The 22,444-nt window shown below is 45.0% G+C and overlaps 1 protein-coding gene across 3 annotated transcripts in view; it reads right to left on the bottom strand.

The window, feature by feature from the left end:
- Positions 1-22,444, bottom strand: part of kif7 (kinesin family member 7) — a 71,644-nt gene that overhangs the window by 18,420 nt on the left and 30,780 nt on the right. For all 3 annotated transcript variants that reach the window (XM_084307572.1, XM_084307574.1, XM_084307573.1), the window contains exons 11-14: positions 20,750-20,905; positions 20,171-20,376; positions 6,666-6,863; positions 6,037-6,162 (exon numbers count right to left, since the gene is read on the bottom strand). In XM_084307572.1, the coding sequence (XP_084163698.1) occupies positions 6,037-6,162; positions 6,666-6,863; positions 20,171-20,376; positions 20,750-20,905 (686 nt within the window). The remainder of the gene's footprint in view (positions 1-6,036; positions 6,163-6,665; positions 6,864-20,170; positions 20,377-20,749; positions 20,906-22,444) is intronic.

Genomic DNA, 22,444 nt, shown 5'->3' with positions numbered 1-22,444 from the left:
AGGAGGCTAACGTTATTTTCAGTGTGAGTGTTTATTATTATCCATACAAACTGCTCTGATCTATATATCACCCATACTACATGAAGCATTTAACGACGATCACGGAATTATAAACGACCCCCCCCCCCCCCTGCGCATGATCAGTCATAACGTTTAGGACCATGTACAGTTGACATTTTTAATATAGCATGGATCGGAACCAAACGGCATTTGATAATCTATATATGCATTTATGCCTATATCTCACGTTCTAGGAATTACTGCAGAAAACGATAAAAACATATTTATACTCTGTATTTTCGTATGAATGTGTGAATGAAAAAGTTAAACGTTCCTACATCCGTCCGCTATTCCGTCCGGCCACTCGCTATCGCTCGCGGGACTCTATCCAGACACTGTGCATATCGATCCGTTGCCATAACTCAATAAACAACATGATTGGACGTATATTAGTATTATACAAACCGGAACTGGATCACCTAGAATCCTAGATCAACATCCCATAATAGCGATCTTTTTGCTCCAGTATCATCCCCCATCGCTACGAGGAAGCTGCCGTGAGTTTCAGCGTTTTTGATTATTATTAACCATACAAACTGCTCTGATCTATATATCACCCATACTACATGAATCATTTAACGTCGGTCATTGCATTATAAACGACCCCCCCCCCCCCCCCCCCTCCGGTCACCAGCAGATGACCAGTCATGACGTTTAGGATCATGTACATGTGAAATTTTTAATATAACGTTGATCGGTATCAAACTGCATTTGATCATCTAATATATGCATTTATGGCTATATCTCACGTTCTATGAAATACAGCAGAAAACGATAAAAACATATTTATACTCTGGACGGTATTTTAGTATGAATGTGTGAATGAAAAAGTAAAACGTTCCTACATCCTGAACGATAGATAATTGATGTTGAATGGGCCATAGTAATGTCAATTTAGCAATACAATTTAAAAGGTTATAGCCCTGCAAAGAAGGTGAACATCTCCATAGACTTACAGTGCTGGCAGAGAATGGTATAAGCTGATCAAACTCCGTGGCAGTTAATGTGTTAATACATTCAGTGCCACGCCCCTTTGACCATATTAGGGCTACCGTGCCAATAAGGAAGTCAATGGGAGGTCGGGGAAATTTGCGAAGGCTTAAACTATATCTTAAATTATGGCTATGGGTCTAAAACACCCCTCGCTTATCAATGACTTGCTTGCAGTCAACATGTACAAAACGGATTGTTTTTTCATTGGTACATTTCCGTTTTATACCGTTTTGAATACGAGTATAGTTTGAGATTTCTAGTAATTCCAGAGAAATGCCGCGATAATAGCTCTTTAGTGGAATACACAAAACACGTTGTAATTTTTCGGCTGATTTATGAATAATTTCAAATAAATGCTAGATTATCGATAGTATATGTGTACTTATGCACGCTAGAGAAGCGGGCTGAAAAATCGATTATCCATGCTGTGCTTAGCGCTAACGTTACGCACACACACACGTTGTGATCGCTGTGAAAAAAACATCTGATTAACCCAAAACTGGTAACATAAGAGTCCTTACCTCACATCAGATGTTCTGCAAAAAGATTAATCCAATTCCTGATCGCCATTCCAAATATTGATCGCGTTTATTGATCCAACGTTATAGTCCAAAACACATAATCGAAAGCTGCTCCGAGCCTCCCCAGTGAATGTGGTAACAGATACTGCTTGCCAGAGAAGGGAAAACCCCGGACCGGACTTTTTTTCTGATGCACAGCCCCACCCAATCCAATCCAATGATGTGCCATACCATCTGGGAGACGATAGGCGGCGGTATTTGCCCTTTTCGAGCTCAGACCCATTCCCAATGATAACGTCAGGCTGGATGGATGAAAAATTTATGGATATTGCTAATCAAATAAATAACGATTAAAACCAGAGTTTTCTCGGGCCTTGGCACTCAACGCATGGCGAGTTAACCAGACTAATCTCGTGGTCGGCACTCAATGTGTTAAAGGGCCAACCACGTATATATATGTTATTGACTCGTTTTTGCTTTTATTCCATTTTAATAGCCTACTCAATGTCACAGAGCTGTATGTTGGCTGGAAAATGCCTTTGGGATTCGGAAAAGTGCATTACCAGCCAGATCCTGGTAGTGGCGCTGTCTCGAGAATGGAGCAATCCTTGTTTCAGGTAGGGATGGGTACCGAATTCGGTACTTTTAAAAAGGTACCTACCGAAACACGTCGGTACTACAGAGTATCGATTCACGTGAGATCCACCGGTGCCAACTTTCGGTACTATGCGCAATTTTTTTTTTTAAATCCGATGAAAAAAGGTACCTACCGAAACACGTCGGTACTATAGAGTATCGATTCACGTGAGATCCACCGGTGCCAACTTTCGGTACTATGCGCAATTTTTTTTTTTTAATCCGATGATGTCACGTTTTGTTGACCGCACGTTAAGGCACAATACATGTTTTCAAACTCTCTTTGGGTGTTTGCAATTCATGGGGACTGGGGAGTATATGTCTCTGATATCTATCTTGGTAGTGGGCAGGTTGTTAGAAAGTGTAGCTCAATTTCCACATCTGCTCTGTCTGACATGGCTGTTAGCCTAGCCACAGAGCGTCTTTAGAGAGGAGATTGAATCTGGGACACTGGCTCTGTTCATGGTCACAAATGGATTCCAGCTTCATTTATTTACTACAGATAACAAACGTGTTGTTTCTGTTTTTCTTTTTTACATACTTGCGCCACACGGAACAACTGATCACTACAGCCCAGCATCATATTACTGTAGCCAGTCTCTTGAAACACCACTATCTCAAAACGTTCTTTTGCTATGTGCTCGCCAGCGTTTCCGTTAGCCGGTAATTACCGGTATTTGACCGGCAAAATATGTTGAAGTCCGAATATTTAAATCTCTCCGGTCTTAATGTCCGGTGAAAATAATTCCTCTAAGCACAATTTTATTATTTGAATTGTATTAAAATAGGCTAAAATTAAATAGCCTATGCGACGAACGAAACAATCATTACATTTGATTAATTCCGAATGAAAAGGGAAATAAACTGTCCATGTAAACGCAGCAACAGGATGTCAGAGCATGTGATGCACCTGAACCAATCACGCTATCAGAAATCTGCACCAGCCCAATGAGAGCTCGGTGCTTGTGACAAGCTCTCAGCGCGAGACGGCTGTACCTCATAACGTCTTTCACCTGCCGTGTCTCGCCTTAAGATTTGACATGTAAACTCGCATGATTTTTTTTTACATCCGATTTGATTCCGAAGTTATAATTCGGAATTAAAAGTCACCATGTAACCGCAGCCATTGTTGCTTCACTCTGATAAAGCGCGGATGGCGCCGCTCAGATGTGAATATTTTTTTTCTTTCTTTTTTTGAGCCTGTCTGGCCAGCCACCATAACGACAAACAGGTATACGAGCGAGAGAGAGAGAGAGATGGCCAAAACAAGCTAAGCTTAACAAATATTTCATGAAACAAAGCACAAGCAGGTCTAATAATAATGACAACGAAGATGAGTCTTCTGAACTTGAAGTCACAGAGGCCGCTGATGCCGGTGGTGGCTCCCGCGGAAAAGAAACAGAAATGTCTAGCGTTCAGGCCCGAGTGGAAAGTAAAATTCTCCTGGTTGAGGTGCGATATTATAGTCTAGCCTCTATGATGTACGAGAGATAACATTGATTGAACGTACACAAAGTACACTTTATTGATTGAACCACAAAGAGCATCCCCAGTCTGCTGCTACCGTTGCGAGCCTCGCAGACGTCCACCTGTTCCAATGGGGATATCAAAGTCGAACCAACCGTTACCAGACGAGTCACGACCCGCTGTTCTCGCAGCCGGTACAAAACGGATAGGCACAACGAGAGACGGTGTTGACATTTTTTAATCATATGCAACTGTTGGTTGACTGCCGTTTCACATAGTAATGCATATTATTGATTATAACTAAATGTAGGCTATAATGAAATCAACAAATGCGTTACGCGCATGTGGCTCGTCCTCTCTGCATGTGGCGACGAGCTAGCAAACGAGGCAATGTGATGATCAACTACAGTTTGCTGTGTGTGAAGTTGAACATTATGATATGTGTGACGTGTCCGATACAACGAGGTGAAGCGATGTCGACTCGAGATTCATTTGGGGGTGCGTGTGACAGTTGCTGCAGCGTGAGCCTGCGGGGCGGGAGCTTGATGCTGGATTAGCGTATCGTACTAACTTAGATAATAATTTGATTCTGCAAATCAATTTCTCATTCTTCGCTTGATGTAATTAATACAAATGTCCAATATAACGGAATTCGTTAGCTCATAAAAATGTGATTATAACAGACCGCTGTTTAAAACTCTGACCGGAATTTCTCGAATATGTCCGGGGATAGAAATCTTGCAGGACACCCAGACCGGCACGAATATGTTCTAACGGAAACGCTGGTGCTCGCGCTGCCACGGTGAGTTTTATTTTTAGCGGTCGGCTTACTCCTTCCATAGTTTCACATATTTGTAACCCATTTGACGTTCTTAAGCTGACGTTAGCTAAGCTAACCGTCGGACATAACGTTAGCTCCTAGGGCTACAGTGCAAGCCGGCACAACTCACAGAAGAGTAGAGGATGTGACGTCGGTAAACAAGCCACACACACCGCAGAGCGGGTCTACTCTTCTCCAAAGCGGGGGTGGAGCAAAAATAACTGCTAGAATACTCAATCAGCAGCAGAGTAGTTCATTGCTGCTAGATTGTTTGTTTGTTTAATCAGTTGTAAAATACTTTACATTAGTAAGATGTAAATAATAATAAAGTAATAATAATACATTATTTATTTATTAAATATGAAGTTTGGATAATTTTTTTTACAACTGAGGTAGGTAGATACAATTTTTAGAGACTAAAGTACCGAAAAAAGGTACCGTTGGGTACCGGTATCGATTCACAGGTACCGGTACCGGTTCAAATGTGAAAGGTACCCATCCCTAGTTTCAGGCCTGGTGTCACTTTTTTTCCATTCAGGGTTAATTTTTCTGTTAGCCTGAAGCTATGGCTTCAACCGATCGCCTGGAATACTTATTGAGACGCCGAATTCAGTATGCAGTAAAGGAATATAGCATCAGCCAATGGACATATCGATCTACCAGATGGCAATCAATAACTGGGAAATTCTTTTTGGAATCCAACCGGCCACAGGTAAGAGCGATTTGACATAAATTTCAGCCTGACCAGGCCTCGTCAGCGCATGTTGTTGTAATAACGAATGCCGTTATTGGTAATCAATAATCAGAAACGACTTCCCCCGCCCCCCCTTCATGCATTCATGGTGGACAATGATACAAATCATATGCATTTAGATTTTTAACTGTAGCTTGTGTAGGGCCAAAACGCCAATCGATTTAACGTTATTAGCTTAGCGCCCTATAACTAGCTTTGCAGGAATTACCCTAGACCAATCTGGTATATAGTTCATATTCACGACGCTATAAAATGGGAACGTATTGATGAAAAAATTATTTCTTTATGGTATATTGAAGGGAAGGTTTATACTGTCAATTGACAATGACAATAGACACATAGCAATAATATAAAATATAGATTTAGCTCTACAAACAACCTCACGCACAAAAGCTGGCCTCATAGAGTGAGATTAGACGGATCCGAATGGCCGGGAATGTGTTAAGTGAAGATATATTCCCCATTATCATTACTATTATTGTTATAATTATTATTACAACTACTCGTATTATTTAAAATACCCTTTTGTTTACGGGGCAATAACATTGGGAGATATGCTTCAACATGGGCAGTGAATTTGGGAACTAGATTTAGATGATTCTTTAGCTTCATTACTAAATATGTAACTAACTATAGATTTCACATGTTGCCTACTTGTTTCACGTGTTTTATTTATTTTTACTTTGTATATATTGACTGATTTAATGATGACTGTGATTCTGGACCACACTGTAAAAGAGGGTTGTCCCTTGGCGTAAAGAGTCAAGATAAAGAGTGAGTGGGACCTGCTGCTCCTCCAGGGAGATGAGGGAACCGTTGCTGCCGCTACGTCTCTGTTTCTGGAAGGCAGCGATCTCCTCCGTCTTGATCCTCAGGATCTTCTGCTGCTGCTCGTTCTTGATCTCCAGCTCCTGCAACGGGGAAGACCATGAGTTAAACAGAACTTCAAACAGAACCAGCCGAGCCCGGCACCCAGAGACACAACAGAACCTCCACCTACACACCAGAACCAGCCGAGCCCAGCACCCAGAGACACAACAGAACCTCCAGCTACACACCAGAACCAGCCGAGCCCGGCAGCCAGAGACACAATCAAACAGAACCTCCACCTACACACCAGAACCAGCCGAGCACGGCACCCAGAGACACAATCAAACAGAACCTCCACCTACACACCAGAACCAGCCGAGCCCGGCAGCCAGAGACACAATCAAATCGGTAGCGTGTGTGTATCTCGTTATTGCTGCTGCCTTGTGCTTTAAGATGCATTCTAAAAATAGATTCCCCTAAACAATTACTCAAGCACTTACTCGAGTAATTCATGCGTGCACTCAAGCTCAGAAGACATGACTCGTGTCCACCCCTAGATGTTACCACACCAGCAGCACTACTATGGTCTCCTCAGCCGCGTCACCTTGACTCGGTGCGTCCTCCGCTGCATCTCTGTCTCCAGGCGTCGTTTCTGCTGGCTCTCCTGACGCAGACGTCTCTGCAGCTGCTCCTGCTGCTGCCTCATGTTCTGAACGCTGCGCTCCAACTCAGACACGCGGCGCTCGCTCAGCGCAGACAGAGACGCAAGGCGGGCCGTGTCCCTCTGACGCTGACTGAGAACCTGAGAGATATTAAAACATGATGACGCTGAATGAGAACCTGAGAGATATTAAAACATGATGACGCTGAATGAGAACCTGAGAGATATTAAAACATGATGACGCTGAATGAGAACCTGAGAGATATTAAAACATGATGACGCTGAATGAGAACCTGAGAGATATTAAAACATGATGACGCTGAATGAGAACCTGACAGAGATATTAAAACATGATGACGCTGAATGAGAACCTGAGAGATATTAAAACATGATGACGCTGAATGAGAACCTGAGAGATATTAAAACATGATGACGCTGAATGAGAACCTGACAGAGATATTAAAACATGATGACGCTGAATGAGAACCTGACAGAGATATTAAAACATGATGACGCTGAATGAGAACCTGAGAGATATTAAAACATGATGACGCTGAATGAGAACCTGACAGAGATATTAAAACATGATGACGCTGAATGAGAACCTGACAGAGATATTAAAACATGATGACGCTGAATGAGAACCTGAGAGATATTAAAACATGATGACGCTGAATGAGAAGCTGACAGAGATATTAAAACATGATGACGCTGAATGAGAACCTGACAGAGATATTAAAACATGATGACGCTGAATGAGAACCTGACAGAGATATTAAAACATGATGACGCTGAATGAGAACCTGAGAGATATTAAAACATGACGCTGAATGAGAACCTGAGAGATATTAAAACATGATGACGCTGAATGAGAACCTGACAGAGATATTAAAACATGATGACGCTGAATGAGAAGCTGACAGAGATATTAAAACATGATGACGCTGAATGAGAACCTGACCGAGATAAATCTGGTTTTAGTACCACCAGGCGCCCGATAGAGGGCAGCAAAGACGGTGAATGAAATCTACTTTAAGTAGTTACTTTTGTATAATGGTGATAGCTGCATCAAAAATCACCGGATTGAGATGCGTTTTTTCACAGAAAGGTAAAGAAACAATATACGTTGTATTTTATGGCAATAATGTTGAGGTTTGTTCGACCCGTGAGATAGACACGATATTCCAGTCATTGCTTGTAAGAAATATTTTTTGTCGATGGCTGGTGTGAGCTCGGTAGTGTAGTTTTATGAAATTTAGACGTCCATCGAAAGCCCTGGGTCTCCTATTTCTTAGGACTACAACAATTTCATGAGTCTCTTAACTCTGAATATACCTGTACACCCCTCTGTATTACTGTTGAATGATGTTTTTGAGTGTGCAGTACCTATACAGCTAAAGAGATTGGTTTTATCTGGTATCACAGCGGCTAAAAAGCTGATAGCATCACGATGGTTTCAACCGGAAAAAATTTGCCGGAAGGTCTGGATTCTTACATATCTCGATGTGATTTATCTAGAAATATCCACAGCAAGAATTTTGGGTCTCAGTGAATCCAAAATTACATTGTGGTCAGAAGTGGTGGAGAGAATAAAAGCTAGCATATAATTGTAATGCCTGGGCCCCGTTCCCCGTACCTGGCTAACTGAGTTAGCCGGATAATTTTCAGCATAGCTTGACTTAAGCCAGACATTTCCATTCCCCGACGCTCGATTGTCTAAATCACTATGACAACAGATCAAAAAGTTTGAACCTGGTCGAGGGCAGGGTTAAGTTCAGTTAGCTGGATGAACTATGGCCACGCCCCCGCAAAGAAATCCCAGCTCCCTTCCTGAAATATTTCTCACAGTCTAGATCCCATTATGCCATTCTGAATTATGTCTTTGTGCTTCGTTTGAAATGTAAAATAATAGGTCTGCAGTAACGCTGATAATAAATCATATTCATCAGATGAAAAAATTTACAATTCCCGCACTCACTTTTTCTCTGCTTTTATTGTCGTCAACGTTTCGGCTATTCAGCCTTCATCAGGACAGTGGCACGATCTGATGACAATTAAGGGGAGCAATTCCCAGCACAACAATATTTTTTGAGAGAGTGCATGTTGATTTTTCACAATAAATCATATTCAGCCTATGTGTTACGAAGGATCAGATTAAACCGAATATATATATTTATTTATGGATATATATTGAATAGTATTTGTATATCGTTGATATCCCTTGTATATTCCTTGTACATATACACGGAATATCCCTTTAGCCTACTATAGCCCATAATAGTTCATTCTCTTATTGGACAAAGGACCAGGCGCCAGGGGACCAGCCCCTGGCGTCAAGTTCAAAGGTACCGACGAGACATGTCCGTACTAGCCCCGGCTCCGCTCAGGGATACGGCTACCGAAATGAGAGTGGCACTATTTGTTCACCGTGCATATAAATATGGCGCAAGTAAATGTAGAAGTCCCTTACCCTTCTTCCCAACTTAGTAACAGAACGTGAAGCCTCACCCACGATACGACGTGCGGTGAAGTATGGCCTGTTTGGCCTTAGAATAGCATTGAGACCTCGTGCGAATTAATAACTGAATTGTCAGAGTTTGGCACTGTACCGTCGAGTGCGACGTATTTCTATCAAGTAATAATAGTCTATCGTGTATGGTGCATCGTGCGGTTAGAGTTCTAAAGTGACCAGCATCTCCAACGCTTCCTCGTGTTATCTAGAGTCTTATCCAGGTTGGGCCGACCACATGGCGCTTTCATCCGAGGAGATCTAGGCGAGGACCGAGGGACATGTACACTGGATTACCTACCCGACGACTGCTGAGCCCTATGCGGCTGGAATATATATTTGCTTTGGTACTGTGATTTGTGGAGCGGATAATCGCCGACGCCTGTGAGTGTTGGATTTACCCCCGAGAGGAGTCAAGTTGAGTCGGCGCTCAGAGAGACTGAGGTCGCCTAGCTTCTTCTTCATTGTGGAGCTACAGCCTACAAGAGAACCAAGGTGTATTCATCTGCGGATCAAGAGTCTATTGCACTGTCTTCTGTACTTGAAGTCTCCATAGATATCGTTGACCAGACGGTCTACTACCGACGGCTCTCCTACCCCCCCTACCGGCTTACAACCGGGAGGACCCCCTCCAGAATATCCCGCTATATCATTAAGTGTACATTTACATTTAGTCATTTAGCTGACGCTTTTATCCAAAGCGACTTACAAGTTCTGTGCGACAAGACAGCAAGAAGGGTATAACTCTATCAGCTGAGTAACAATGTACCATAGCTATAATTCCCTAAGAGCCAGGTTGTATACTTGCTTCCTGCGTAACCAGAGATTGGACATTCAGTGTTGATTTGCCTACGAGTACTCATTTGCCTTACAAGTGCATTCAAATGATAAATGTAAGATAAATATTCTATGTACCTTTTGCTCCATTAAATATTTGATTATTACCTTTGACTGGAACCGATTTCATTGTGGAAAGTGTTCATCATATTTAGATATCGTGTACTGTATGGCCAGTAGTTAAAGTACATAAAGCGGTAGTGGTTTAATGATACCATACTTATCAATACAGTCAGGGAATTGTACCCCTCAGTTACAATTGGTCCTTCGAGCCGGAGGGTAATTAGTGTAATATTAATATAGTGGTATTAATATTGAAATGGCCTATGATGAACACTCCACAAAACGGTCCTCCTAAAGTAGAACGCCCGCAGCGTAGACGGCAGCCACCTCAGTACTTAGAGGATTACGCTGCCAGTATACTACCTAGCCTTCTACAAACGGTAAACGCGGTAAAAGTAGAAAGTAAAATTATGTCCGACCCTATCAACCAAGATACCCCGACCACAGAGGCCCTAGTGGGTTCTAATGTAACTGACCAAGCTCACGGTGGGGACCAGGAGGGAACTGACACGACTTTACCCCCCGCCAAGACCGAAGAAGTAGTCTCCGGAGAGCTCCGGGAGGAAGACAACCCTCCAGAGATGGAACTCTGCACGGAACAAGATGAGGAGAGCGCCGAGGAGATAGAGCTCCAGGACTCCCCGCAGGAGAACGCATCCCCAACGAGTACTGCCAGGAGCGGATCACCTCAACCAGCGTCTTCCCCCAGCGAGGCGGACAAGATGCTGGCACAGGCGTTCCTCGCCAGCCTAGCAGCCTCCACAGAGCGCGATCGGCTCCAAGCACAGACGCTTAGTGAGCGCGAACATTCTACCATGGAAAGAGAACGCATTCAAGCGCAGCAACGGAGCGACGAAGAGCGTATACGTCTGGAGATGAGACGCCTTCAGACGGAAGAGAATATGGCAAGAGACCGGGCCGACACCCAGCGTGCCGCTGCCGGTGCCCAAAGAGAAGCAGAGCGCGACATCGCTCTCACCAAGCGCGAAGCCGAGCGCGACCGATTACAAGCGCAGCTAATGGAGCAGCTGATCGCCAGGGCAACACCCCCTCCCTCCACAAGGGGTTCCAGGGCCTCGTCAAGACACGGGTCAAGGGCACCCTCCCCTAACCGATTAAGCGACCCTGAGCCCGACCACCAGAGAGAGCCTATACCCCCCTCCGAACTCCTTCCCCGACTGGTCCCAGTGAGACCCAGCTACAAGGAAGGAACGGCGTACACCGCGGAGAGGCTAAATAGACGACTACAGGATCTAGATGACCTGACAGAGGAAGAAGAGGGAGAGGAGGAGAGTCAAGCCCGACAGCAGCACATTACTCCACAGGACCAGGAGGTCCAGTACAGCCCAGGCTATACCCCCGCGGCTCTGCGCTACAGACCCCCGACTCTATTCACGGGTGAGCATGACGCACGACCAGTCCCGAGGAATAGCACCTGGACCAGCGGGCCATGGTACCCTGCCGGTACCAGCCCACCGAGAGGCGTAAGAGGAGACTCGCCTAGGAGGCCTCTCTTCCAACGCTCACCGATGTGCCAGCCATCCACGGCGTCCTACATTGGCACACCGACGTTTCCAGACTTCACCCATGAGAACCGAGCACAGTACACGGAGCTACGGATGTGCTTAGAGACAATGATGGTGGATGTAGCTGATGAACGCCACAAGTATGCTATCCTATTGAAGCACCTGAAAGTGCCCAGAGCGCACAACATAGCGCTAGCTTATGCCACCTCTACGACCCCATACACCGCGGCTCTAGCAGCACTAGACCAAAGATATGGACGTATATGGGATTACGTAATACAAGAGATAAGGCATATTGACCGCCTACCCCCAGCAACGGACAATCGCTCACTAGACGACCTGTCTATCAAAGTACAATCCCTGGTAGGGAAAATTGACATTAAAGAGGCCGATCAGACGACCGAATCATGGTACGTGCCGCACCACAAGGTCCACCACAACGGCAAGGATCGTATTGTGTTTAACTGCAGCTACCAGATCGGATCACAAAATCTGAATAAAGAGCTCTTGCCCGGCCCAACACTCGGCCCCTCTCTACTAGGCGTGCTACTACGCTTCCGCCAGGACAAGGTGGCTATCAGCGGCGACATCAAAGGGATGTTCCTGCAGGTGAGACTAGTGGAGGAGGACAAGCCCCTGCTGCGGTTCCTATGGAGAGAGAGGATCGGAGATGAGCACCTAGCCATCTATCAATGGGAAGTCCTCCCTTTCGGAACCACATGCAGCCCATGCTGTGCTACGTTTGCACTACAAAAACACGTCGCAGAGGACCCAGCAGCAGATGAAGAGGTCCGACAAAGTGTGACAAATAGTTTCTACGTGGACAACTGTTTACAAAGCGTCTCGACGCCAGAAGAAGCCGAGGCTCTTCTACTCAAGCTCCGCGCCTCCCTGATCAAAGGCGGCTTTGATCTCAGGCAGTGGGCCAGCAGCGACCCGCAAGTATTGCGCAGCCTCTCCCCCGAGGACAAGGCAGCGACACCTGGATGGCGACCATCCCAGGAGAAGCCCAAGAAATGACACTAGGACTAGTCTGGCGCTTCAAAACAGACTCGCTCCATTATAGACACAAACCCCTGACCAAGGAGCAGGGAAGGTCGACGGCAATACCGACCACCAGACGGAGTGTATACAGAACACTCGCCAGACAATATGACCCGTTGGGATGTATTCTACCTTACACCACCAGGGCAAAGATGATTGTAAGAGCGCTATGGGACAAGGACCAGGGCTGGGACGATCCCATACCCGAACACCTTGCATCCACATGGAGAGAGTGGGAGACGGAACTCCGCTCACTCCCAGGTGTTAACATACGCCGCAGCTACTTCCCACCCACAGTGAGGCCAGAGACATGCAAGATGGACCTGCACGTATTCAGCGACGCCTCCGAAGTAGCCTACGGTTCGGTGGCCTACTTGCGTGCCCGAGAGGAGGGAGGAGAAATACATACTGCTTTCATCCTGGCTCGCTCAAGAATAGCCCCACGAAAGCAACAATCTATCCCGCGTCTAGAGCTCTGCGCAGCCCTAGCAGGAGCGCAGCTCGCCACGTTAATCCAACGTGAACTCACCATCCCGGTGCAAAGAACAATCTTGTGGTCAGACTCCACGACAGTACTCACATGGATCCGGTCTGATTCGTGCAGATACAAGGTCTTCGTGGGAGTCAGAGTCACCGAGATTCAAGAGTTAACAGAAGTAGCGAGCTGGAGGTATGTGGACACCAAACACAACCCAGCTGACGTCATCACCCGGGGAATGTCCCTGGATGACCTCACCCGTCACAACCTCTACAGTGACGGACCAGAGTTTCTCAAGCTCCCCGAAGAAGAGTGGCCTACACCCACCCCACGGGAGGCGAGTAAAGAGGAGGCCGAAAACAAGAAACCTATGTTCTGTGGATTGAACACACTCGTCTCCACAGACCCCGACATAGACGATTGCCTCACCCTACAGAGTGCGCAGCTAAAGACATTTCTGTGGCACCACCCAGAGGTTCAGCCCACGACTGACATTTCAGCAGCTGACTACGAAGAAGCAGAACTTCTTCTACTACAACGAGCCCAGAGAGACTCGTTCCCCGATGAGCTGTCTACAGGGAGCAAAGCCTGTCCCATCAGACAGCAGACTGCTCCACCTAGCCCCCGAGAGCGACGCCCATAGTCTCATCAGAGTGGGTGGTCGTCTGCGGAGAGCCCCAGACTTACCGGATGACGTCAAGTACCCGATAGTCTTGAACAGCCGACACAAGGTCACAGAACTGATCATAAAGAAATACGACGAGGATGTGCACCACGCAGGGGCAGAGAGAGTCTTCGCGGAGATCAGACGTCGTTATTGGATACTGCAAGGGAGAGAAGCAGTGCGGCGCTTCCAGCGAACCTGTCTAGACTGTCGTAAGTGGCGAGCCCAGCCCAGTATACCCCGGATGGCTGACCTACCTCCCTGTCGCCTCCGACTCGGCGACAAGCCTTTTCACTCCACCGGTATGGACTGTTTCGGCCCGCTGTATATAAAGAAAGGAAGAGGAACCGAGAAGCGGTGGGGTATTGTATTCAAATGCATGACCACCAGAGCGATACATATCGAACTCCTTCCAACCATGAGCACAGACTCATTCCTTATGGCCTTCCGAAAATTCACATCACGGAAAGGAAAACCGTCTACATTATTGTCTGATCACGGGACAAACTTCAAAGGCGGAGAAAGAGAGCTGAGAGAGAGCTTCCAAGCTATGGGCCCAGAACTTAAGACCCACCTCGCTCCATCCCAGATTGACTTCCAGTTTAATCCCCCGAACGCACCTCACTTCGGTGGAACTTGGGAACGAGAAGTACGTTCTATAAAGACAGCCCTGTACGCCGTGCTTGGGGCCCAGACCGTGGCGGAAGAAGTCTTAATGACAGTCCTCACGGAGATCGAGGGAGTATTGAACTCAAAGCCCCTCGGTTACGTCTCAAGTGATGTAGCAGATGTCGACCCAGTCACCCCCAACACACTCTTGATGGGGCGGCTGGACCCCGCGCTACCACAGACAATGTACAGGCCTGAAGAAGCGAACGGCCGAAGAATGTGGAGGTACAGTCAAGTATTGGCCGACAAGTTTTGGAAAAGCTTCCTACTCCACTACCTACCGTCTCTACAGACCCGCCAGAAATGGGTAAAAGAGAGAGACAATTTGACAGAAGGAACAGTCGTCATGATTATCGACCAGTCACTACCCCGAGCTATGTGGCCGGCTGGCCGCGTAAGCAAAGTGATCACCGGTGCCGACGGAAAGGTCCGAGCAGCTGAAGTGCTCGTCCAAGGGCGGACCTACACCCGACCCGTGGCGAGGCTAATAGAACTGCCAAGGCTCCCCGATACTATCGATGACGACCATGACCCCATGACTTTGTGAACTGACTGACCCTCACAGCGGACATTGAGTAGTGGACAGTGCGGTTAATCTGTCTCTGCTTAGCTAATTAGGTGGGACTAATTAGGGGCGGCTGTTACGAAGGATCAGATTAAACCGAATATATATATTTATTTATGGATATATATTGAATAGTATTTGTATATCGTTGATATCCCTTGTATATTCCTTGTACATATACACGGAATATCCCTTTAGCCTACTATAGCCCATAATAGTTCATTCTCTTATTGGACAAAGGACCAGGCGCCAGGGGACCAGCCCCTGGCGTCAAGTTCAAAGGTACCGACAAGACATGTCCGTACTAGCCCCGGCTCCGCTCAGGGATACGGCTACCGAAATGAGAGTGGCACTATTTGTTCACCGTGCATATAAATATGGCGCAAGTAAATGTAGAAGTCCCTTACCCTTCTTCCCAACTTAGTAACAGAACATGAAGCCTCACCCACGATACGACGTGCGGTGAAGTATGGCCTGTTTGGCCTTAGAATAGCATTGAGACCTCGTGCGAATTAATAACTGAATTGTCAGAGTTTGGCACTGTACCGTCGAGTGCGACGTATTTCTATCAAGTAATAATAGTCTATCGTGTATGGTGCATCGTGCGGTTAGAGTTCTAAAGTGACCAGCATCTCCAACGCTTCCTCGTGTTATCTAGAGTCTTATCCAGGTTGGGCCGACCACATGGCGCTTTCATCCGAGGAGATCTAGGCGAGGACCGAGGGACATGTACACTGGATTACCTACCCGACGACTGCTGAGCCCTATGCGGCTGGAATATATATTTGCTTTGGTACTGTGATTTGTGGAGCGGATAATCGCCGACGCCTGTGAGTGTTGGATTTACCCCCGAGAGGAGTCAAGTTGAGTCGGCGCTCAGAGAGACTGAGGTCGCCTAGCTTCTTCTTCATTGTGGAGCTACAGCCTACAAGAGAACCAAGGTGTATTCATCTGCGGATCAAGAGTCTATTGCACTGTCTTCTGTACTTGAAGTCTCCATAGATATCGTTGACCAGACGGTCTACTACCGACGGCTCTCCTACCCCCCCTACCGGCTTACAACCGGGAGGACCCCCTCCAGAATATCCCGCTATATCATTAAGTGTACCATAGCTATAATTCCCTAAGAGCCAGGTTGTATACTTGCTTCCTGCGGAACCAGAGATTGGACATTCAGTGTTGATTTGCCTACGAGTACTCATTTGCCTTACAAGTGCATTCAAATGATAAATGTAAGATAAATATTCTATGTACCTTTTGCTCCATTAAATATTTGATTATTACCTTTGACTGGAACCGATTTCATTGTGGAAAGTGTTCATCATATTTAGATATCGTGTACTGTATGGCCAGTAGTTAAAGTACATAAAGCGGTAGTGGTTTAATGATACCATACTTATCAATACAGTCAGGGAATTGTACCCCTCAGTTACACTATGAATTTACTTTGTCCTATATAATGCACGTCATATTTATACGGATACGGCGCTCGCGAGTCGCGACAGTTATTTAACGGACTAAACGGATCATTGCAAATGTGAATCCCGCTGGGATATTTTTAATGAATGAAACCTATCGGGTGTTTGGCTCTGATTAGTTTAATATTCTTCGCTGTGTATTTGCTTAACGGAGCACCCGGATGCGTTTCATTCAAGCTGAAGCGTCTATGCGCGGATTGTGGATATGAATTATGAGGAATCTGAATCTGTGGAGTATTTAATTGTATCACTGTGACAGTGTCACACGTTATTGTGATATTGTAACTGGGATTAAAATATATGAGGAGATGCGCTGTTTGATGGATTTGATGACGTGACTTGATAAATTGAATGAGCCTTTGACGTTTTTGATGAATGAATTTGAGAAAATGCATTTATCTTTTCAAGCACTGTTATCTGATGATGAACATGAGGTGTCACTGGTATAAACCAAATGGTAATCAATTCAATGCATGTATGGATTAGACCTGAAACAGATTAAAACCTGATTAATAGTGTAACTGCAAGCCTCCCTCCAAGCCTCTCTTTGGAAACCATGTATTTATATAGTACATAATACCTAAGCACATACAGATATCCTCATGATATAATTCGTATCAATTAGATATACTATTTGGGCTTGTTTATCGTTATTCTGAAAGAGCTGAACTAATTATTTTCGCTAGCAAGATCTCATTTGATTATTCATTCCATAAGCCTATACTGCCAGCAGGCACGCCCATTCTGCAATCTGTTAATAAAGTTTTAAATCAATCAATCAATGCCGTTAGAAGATCAGGATTTCTGCTATCGACACTTGCTGTCTTTTCAGCTGAGGCGGGCGCGCGCAATTATCCTGAGTCTCAAGTCTGGTTCAAATGAACGAGACTGAATCCACCTTCGAGGAACAGGAAAATCCCGGATTCAAACATCGGGTTAATTGAATCTGGATAATGGGATTCTTGATCGACTTAGTTGAACCAGGTACGGGGAAAATATGCCCAAAATATGAGCATAACTGTATGGGCTTTTTTTTTTATACACGAGTGAATCTGGTAGTACAACGGTGCTGCTGCTGCTGGAGCTGAAGTGATGTACAGTGACGCGAAAAACATAATAATGTTACGCTTTCTAGTTCAGCGCATTTCATAACTGTATGGGCTTTGTTTATACACTAGTGAATCTGGTAGTACAACGGTGCTGCTGCTGCTGCTGGAGCTGAAGTGATGTACAGTGACGCGAAACATAATGTTACGCTTCTAGTTCAGCGCATTTCATAACTGTATGGGCTTTGTTTATACACTAGTGAATCTGGTAGTACAACGGTGCTGCTGCTGCTGCTGCTGGAGCTGAAGTGGTGTACAGTGACGCGAAACATAATAATGTTAGGCTTTCTAGTTCAGCGCATTTCATAACTGTATGGGCTTTGTTTATACACTAGTGAATCTGGTAGTACAACGGTGCTGCTGCTGCTGGAGCTGAAGTGATGTACAGTGACGCGAAACATAATAATGTTACGCTTTCTAGTTCAGCGCATTTCATAACTGTATGGGCTTTGTTTATACACTAGTGAATCTGGTAGTACAACGGTGCTGCTGCTGCTGCTGCTGCTGGAGCTGAAGTGATGTACAGTGACGCGAAACATAATAATGTTACGCTTTCTAGTTCAGCGCATTTCATAACTGTATGGGCTTTGTTTATACACGAGTGAATCTGGTGTACAGTGACGCGAAACATAATAACGTTACGCTTTCTAGTTCAGCGCATTTCATAGCGCTCCACTGCTACCGCAGCTGAACACAAGTTGGTTGACACAAGTTGGTTGCCCGCGCTGCCGCTCGCTTGCGCTCCTTGGATTTCATTTGGGACGTGGGACGACTGCGCTTGCCTGCGCGTGGGGGCGGGGCCAATCAGAGAAAAGCCGAACACAAGTTGGTTGCCTTTAATATTCACGCGCCCTGGTTAGGAGCGAATGACAATGGATGGATTATCCAAGGGGGGGCCCGGGGGGGGGGAGCGAGCGAGAGCATATGTGTGTAGGGTATTAGATAGCAGGTATTAGGTGTATATCTTGTATAAGACATTTATTAAAAAATTGTGATTTAACTGGATGTGCACTGTTAATTAATGCTTGTATATCTAATTTTATGTTGTCATGTTTGTTTATTTGTTTGTTTAAAAAATAATAAAAAAATTAAATACAAAAAACTATTTCATGAGTGCTTCCTGTTCTACAGTCTAAATCATCCGATTTCCGATGCAATGCGCAGAGATTTTTATAAGCTCATATTTAGCTAATAGCTCTTAAAATCATTGCTAAACAAAGTAGTGCTGAAAATATACACTTCGACTGCTGTTTTGATGGGGTTAGACTGTATTGATCTATTAGTACAAGGTTAACCTCTTAAGCCCGGAGCCCTATTTTCTGAAAATCCGCCTAAAATACATACCTAAGTAAATGGAATATTGCTCCACTTCTACAAGGTCCATTTGATGTTCTTGGTATCTAGGGACATCTATGGACCTCAGTGAATGTATTCCCAGTGTCAGAGATATTGTGTCTATTACTAGGCTTGCTTAAATTGTGATGAAACAAAGGAGAATATGAATTATGATTTTTCTTTGCATCTTTGAGTGAATAACACCATGCTAAAAATTACCAGACATGAAAAACTGCCACTGAGCTCGTTCAGTACCTTCTTGAGATCACGTGTACAAATCTAAGGAAATGAATGAAGGGAAGAAGATTAAACAGAAGGTTTTGTAGATACAGTACTGAATTGTCCCATCCGGACCAATGCAATTTGAAATATTATTATAGAATATAGAATAGCAGGCTTATAAATTACCTTATTATAGCCAATTCACACATTTATGGATTGTGCCAAATCTTATCTTTCAAATGACCGAGTTCAATTTGGATTTAGTATCACCAGGCGTGCATAAGAACAGATAATGAAATCTACTGTATGTACAGTAGGTTTCTTCTTCCTGCCAGAGTGCCGCCATTTTGAAATTGATTTCAAATCTGATTGTTGCTAAATGCTCAAAATAGGGAAGACAAACTAACTGCGGTCCAATATATGCCAATAGTGTTCAGTTTTGTGGTATATTATCCCAAGTAATAAGAGATATAAAAAAAATTCATACAGAAGTAATTTGCTTGAAGCCCCATAGAGGCCTTTGGGAAGTGTCGTTTTGAAAAATTTCAACACTCATTGAAAGCTATGGATGTCCGCTTCAAAAAGGCCCCAAAATTACTACAATTACCGACGGTAAACTTTTCAAAATGGCCAACTCTCACGATCAAAACACAAAAACTAAAACTAAAATCGATCTAATAACACTTAAACCTATTGGTAAACTAACGTATTGATGATAATATACATTATAACTGCTGTTGTGACATGGTTATGATGTTTATACTTGAATAAAAAAAAACAATAATTTTGTCAGACAGTCCCCTCCCGGACCACACGGGCGGAAGAGGTTAAATAAATCTCGGCCCGGTTTCCGATCGGGCTTAAAAGGGTTAACAGGAAATCAACTGCAGCCCAAGCTGTTCCCATAGCAATGCAATTCCCTTGAAGCCGTTTATCCACTGGGGAGTCAGACCTGGACTTTGCTCTGGGCAGCGGCTATCTTCCTGCGACACTCCTGAGTCCTGGTCCTGTCCGGAGCGCTGGTCTCTCTCTCTTGTCTCTCCAGGTCCTGCAGCTGCCGCTGCGCCTCTTGCAGCTCCTGCCGCGCCTGAACCGCCTCCGCCTCCAGGGCAGAGATCTTATGGCTGTACTGCCGGTTCAGGGCCTGAGCGTCCTTCCCTACAGACACAGGACACATGCTATCAACAACAAGAAAGCTTTTTTTTTTTTTTTTTTTTACAAATAGATAGTAGAGAAGATCAAAGAGATAGTACTGATATCTGGAGAGAAGATCAAAGAGATTGGAGAGAAGATCAAAGAGATAGTAGAGAAGATCAAAGAGATTGTAGATAAGATCAAAGTGATAGTACTGATATCTGGAGAGAAGATCAAAGAGATAGTAGAGAAGATCAAAGAGATTGTAGATAAGATCAAAGTGATAGTACTGATATCTGGAGAGAAGATCAAAGAGACAGTAGAGAAGATCAAAGAGATTGTAGAGAAGATCAAAATGATAGTACTGTTATCTGAAGAGATGATTAGGGTTGTTTACCGGTCTTGATGAGCTCTTTGATGAGCTCCTCCTTCATGCGAATGGTAACGGACAGCTCCCTGATCTTCTGCTGGGCCTGGTGAAGGCCCCACTCTGAACCCGCCTCAAAGCCCATCAGGCTCTCCCTCGCAGAGCTCTCCCCAACACTGGAGTTGGCTGTGTGGATAGAGAAAGAGATGAGAGAGAGATGACAATGATGAGATAACAGATCATTAGGGATACAACAGAAGTTCTCAGATGACTCCTCCATTGTAAGTAATATCACAGACAACAATGAGGACAAATATAGAGTGCTGGTGGAGAGGTTTGTAGGGTGGAGTGACAGCAACCACCTCTAACTCAACATGTGGGGGGTTTATATACTCAGTTAGTGGGTTTACAGAGCCAATAGTTTAGCCACTCTGAGAACTTCATCAGGCTGTTAGGGCCCTTTCTCACTCACTCATTCTGTCCGTTCCGGTCGCGTACCGCCCTCCTTCCGGGTCAGAGTGCGAACCCCCCCCCCCTCTCCCCCCTCTAGTTTGTGTACACACTGCAGTCTTGGTTCGCTTCGGGTTCTGTTTACGGTTTGCCTTTTGAGCGTTTACGCTTGCCGTAGGCGATGATGTCACGTTCGAAAATGTAAACAGGAATGTCTTAACAGTAACACGACTGCGGACTCTGGATGCTGATATAATGAACAAATTGCCAATACATATGAAGTTATATTTGAACCTCTGTTGTCAAGCTTTGTCAATATAACCCAGCTAACATTATCCCATCGCTTGTGGCAATTATATTACATGTCATTGATCTACTGGTCGACCACGGCCGACTGGTTGGGCACCACTGGTCTAATAGAAATAAATGCATTCGAACAAGAAAGTATAGTATACAGCAATGGCTAACGGCTAACGCTAGTTAGCTAGCCTGTTCAGAAGCTAACATTATCCCATCGCTTGTGGCAATTATATTACATGTCATTGATCTACTGGTCGACCACGGCCGACTGGTTGGGCACCACTGGTCTAATAGAAATAAATGCATTCGAACAATGTATAGACATAGCAATGGCAAACAAAATTGCCAGGCCTAACCGCCCCCACTAGTGCGCGCCTGAGACCACCTATTTCAGCGGTCCAGGTTCAGCGCCCCCGGGGACGAATCAGCGGGGGGCGGGGACGGGGGACAGCGTTCTCACTCAGACAGACACACCCTTTTCTGATGCGAGCCGGGTCTGATTCGACACAGAGCAGTGAGTGAGAAAGGGCCCAGACTCACATTAGGGATGGGCATAAATTACTTGAGTAGTGCTTGAGAATCCCCAATGCTTAATGCGTATTATACAACATGTAGGTCCGACCAAGCATTGTGATTGGTCGAGAGCATTCTAAGCCGTGAGTATATTCATGATACACTCACGGTTAAATCACCATGAATATACCACTGCGCTGGCTTTAGAATGTTGTAGAAAGTTTCAACTGCCATTAATCAAACGGAAACTGTCAACATGACCTACTCCGTGGACAACATTACGTTTGATTTAACTTACCCGTTAACTATAAATGAGTGGATAGATATAGAGGAGTCTAATGCAAGCGAAAGTCGGAAAAAGTCATCAGCACCTCGGACAGTTCCAGTTCAATGCGGCCATCGAATTGGTGGTGTTGAAGGATTAATTGCGGCTTTCCTCCAGCGCATCCAACTCATCTTTCG

The sequence above is a fragment of the Notolepis coatsorum genome (genome assembly GCF_963971535.1).
Source record: "Notolepis coatsorum genome assembly, chromosome: 2".
Taxonomy (NCBI): domain Eukaryota; kingdom Metazoa; phylum Chordata; class Actinopteri; order Aulopiformes; family Paralepididae; genus Notolepis; species Notolepis coatsorum.
The sequence above is the reverse complement of the archived record's forward strand: the minus strand, read 5'-3'. Positions and strand labels throughout refer to the sequence as shown.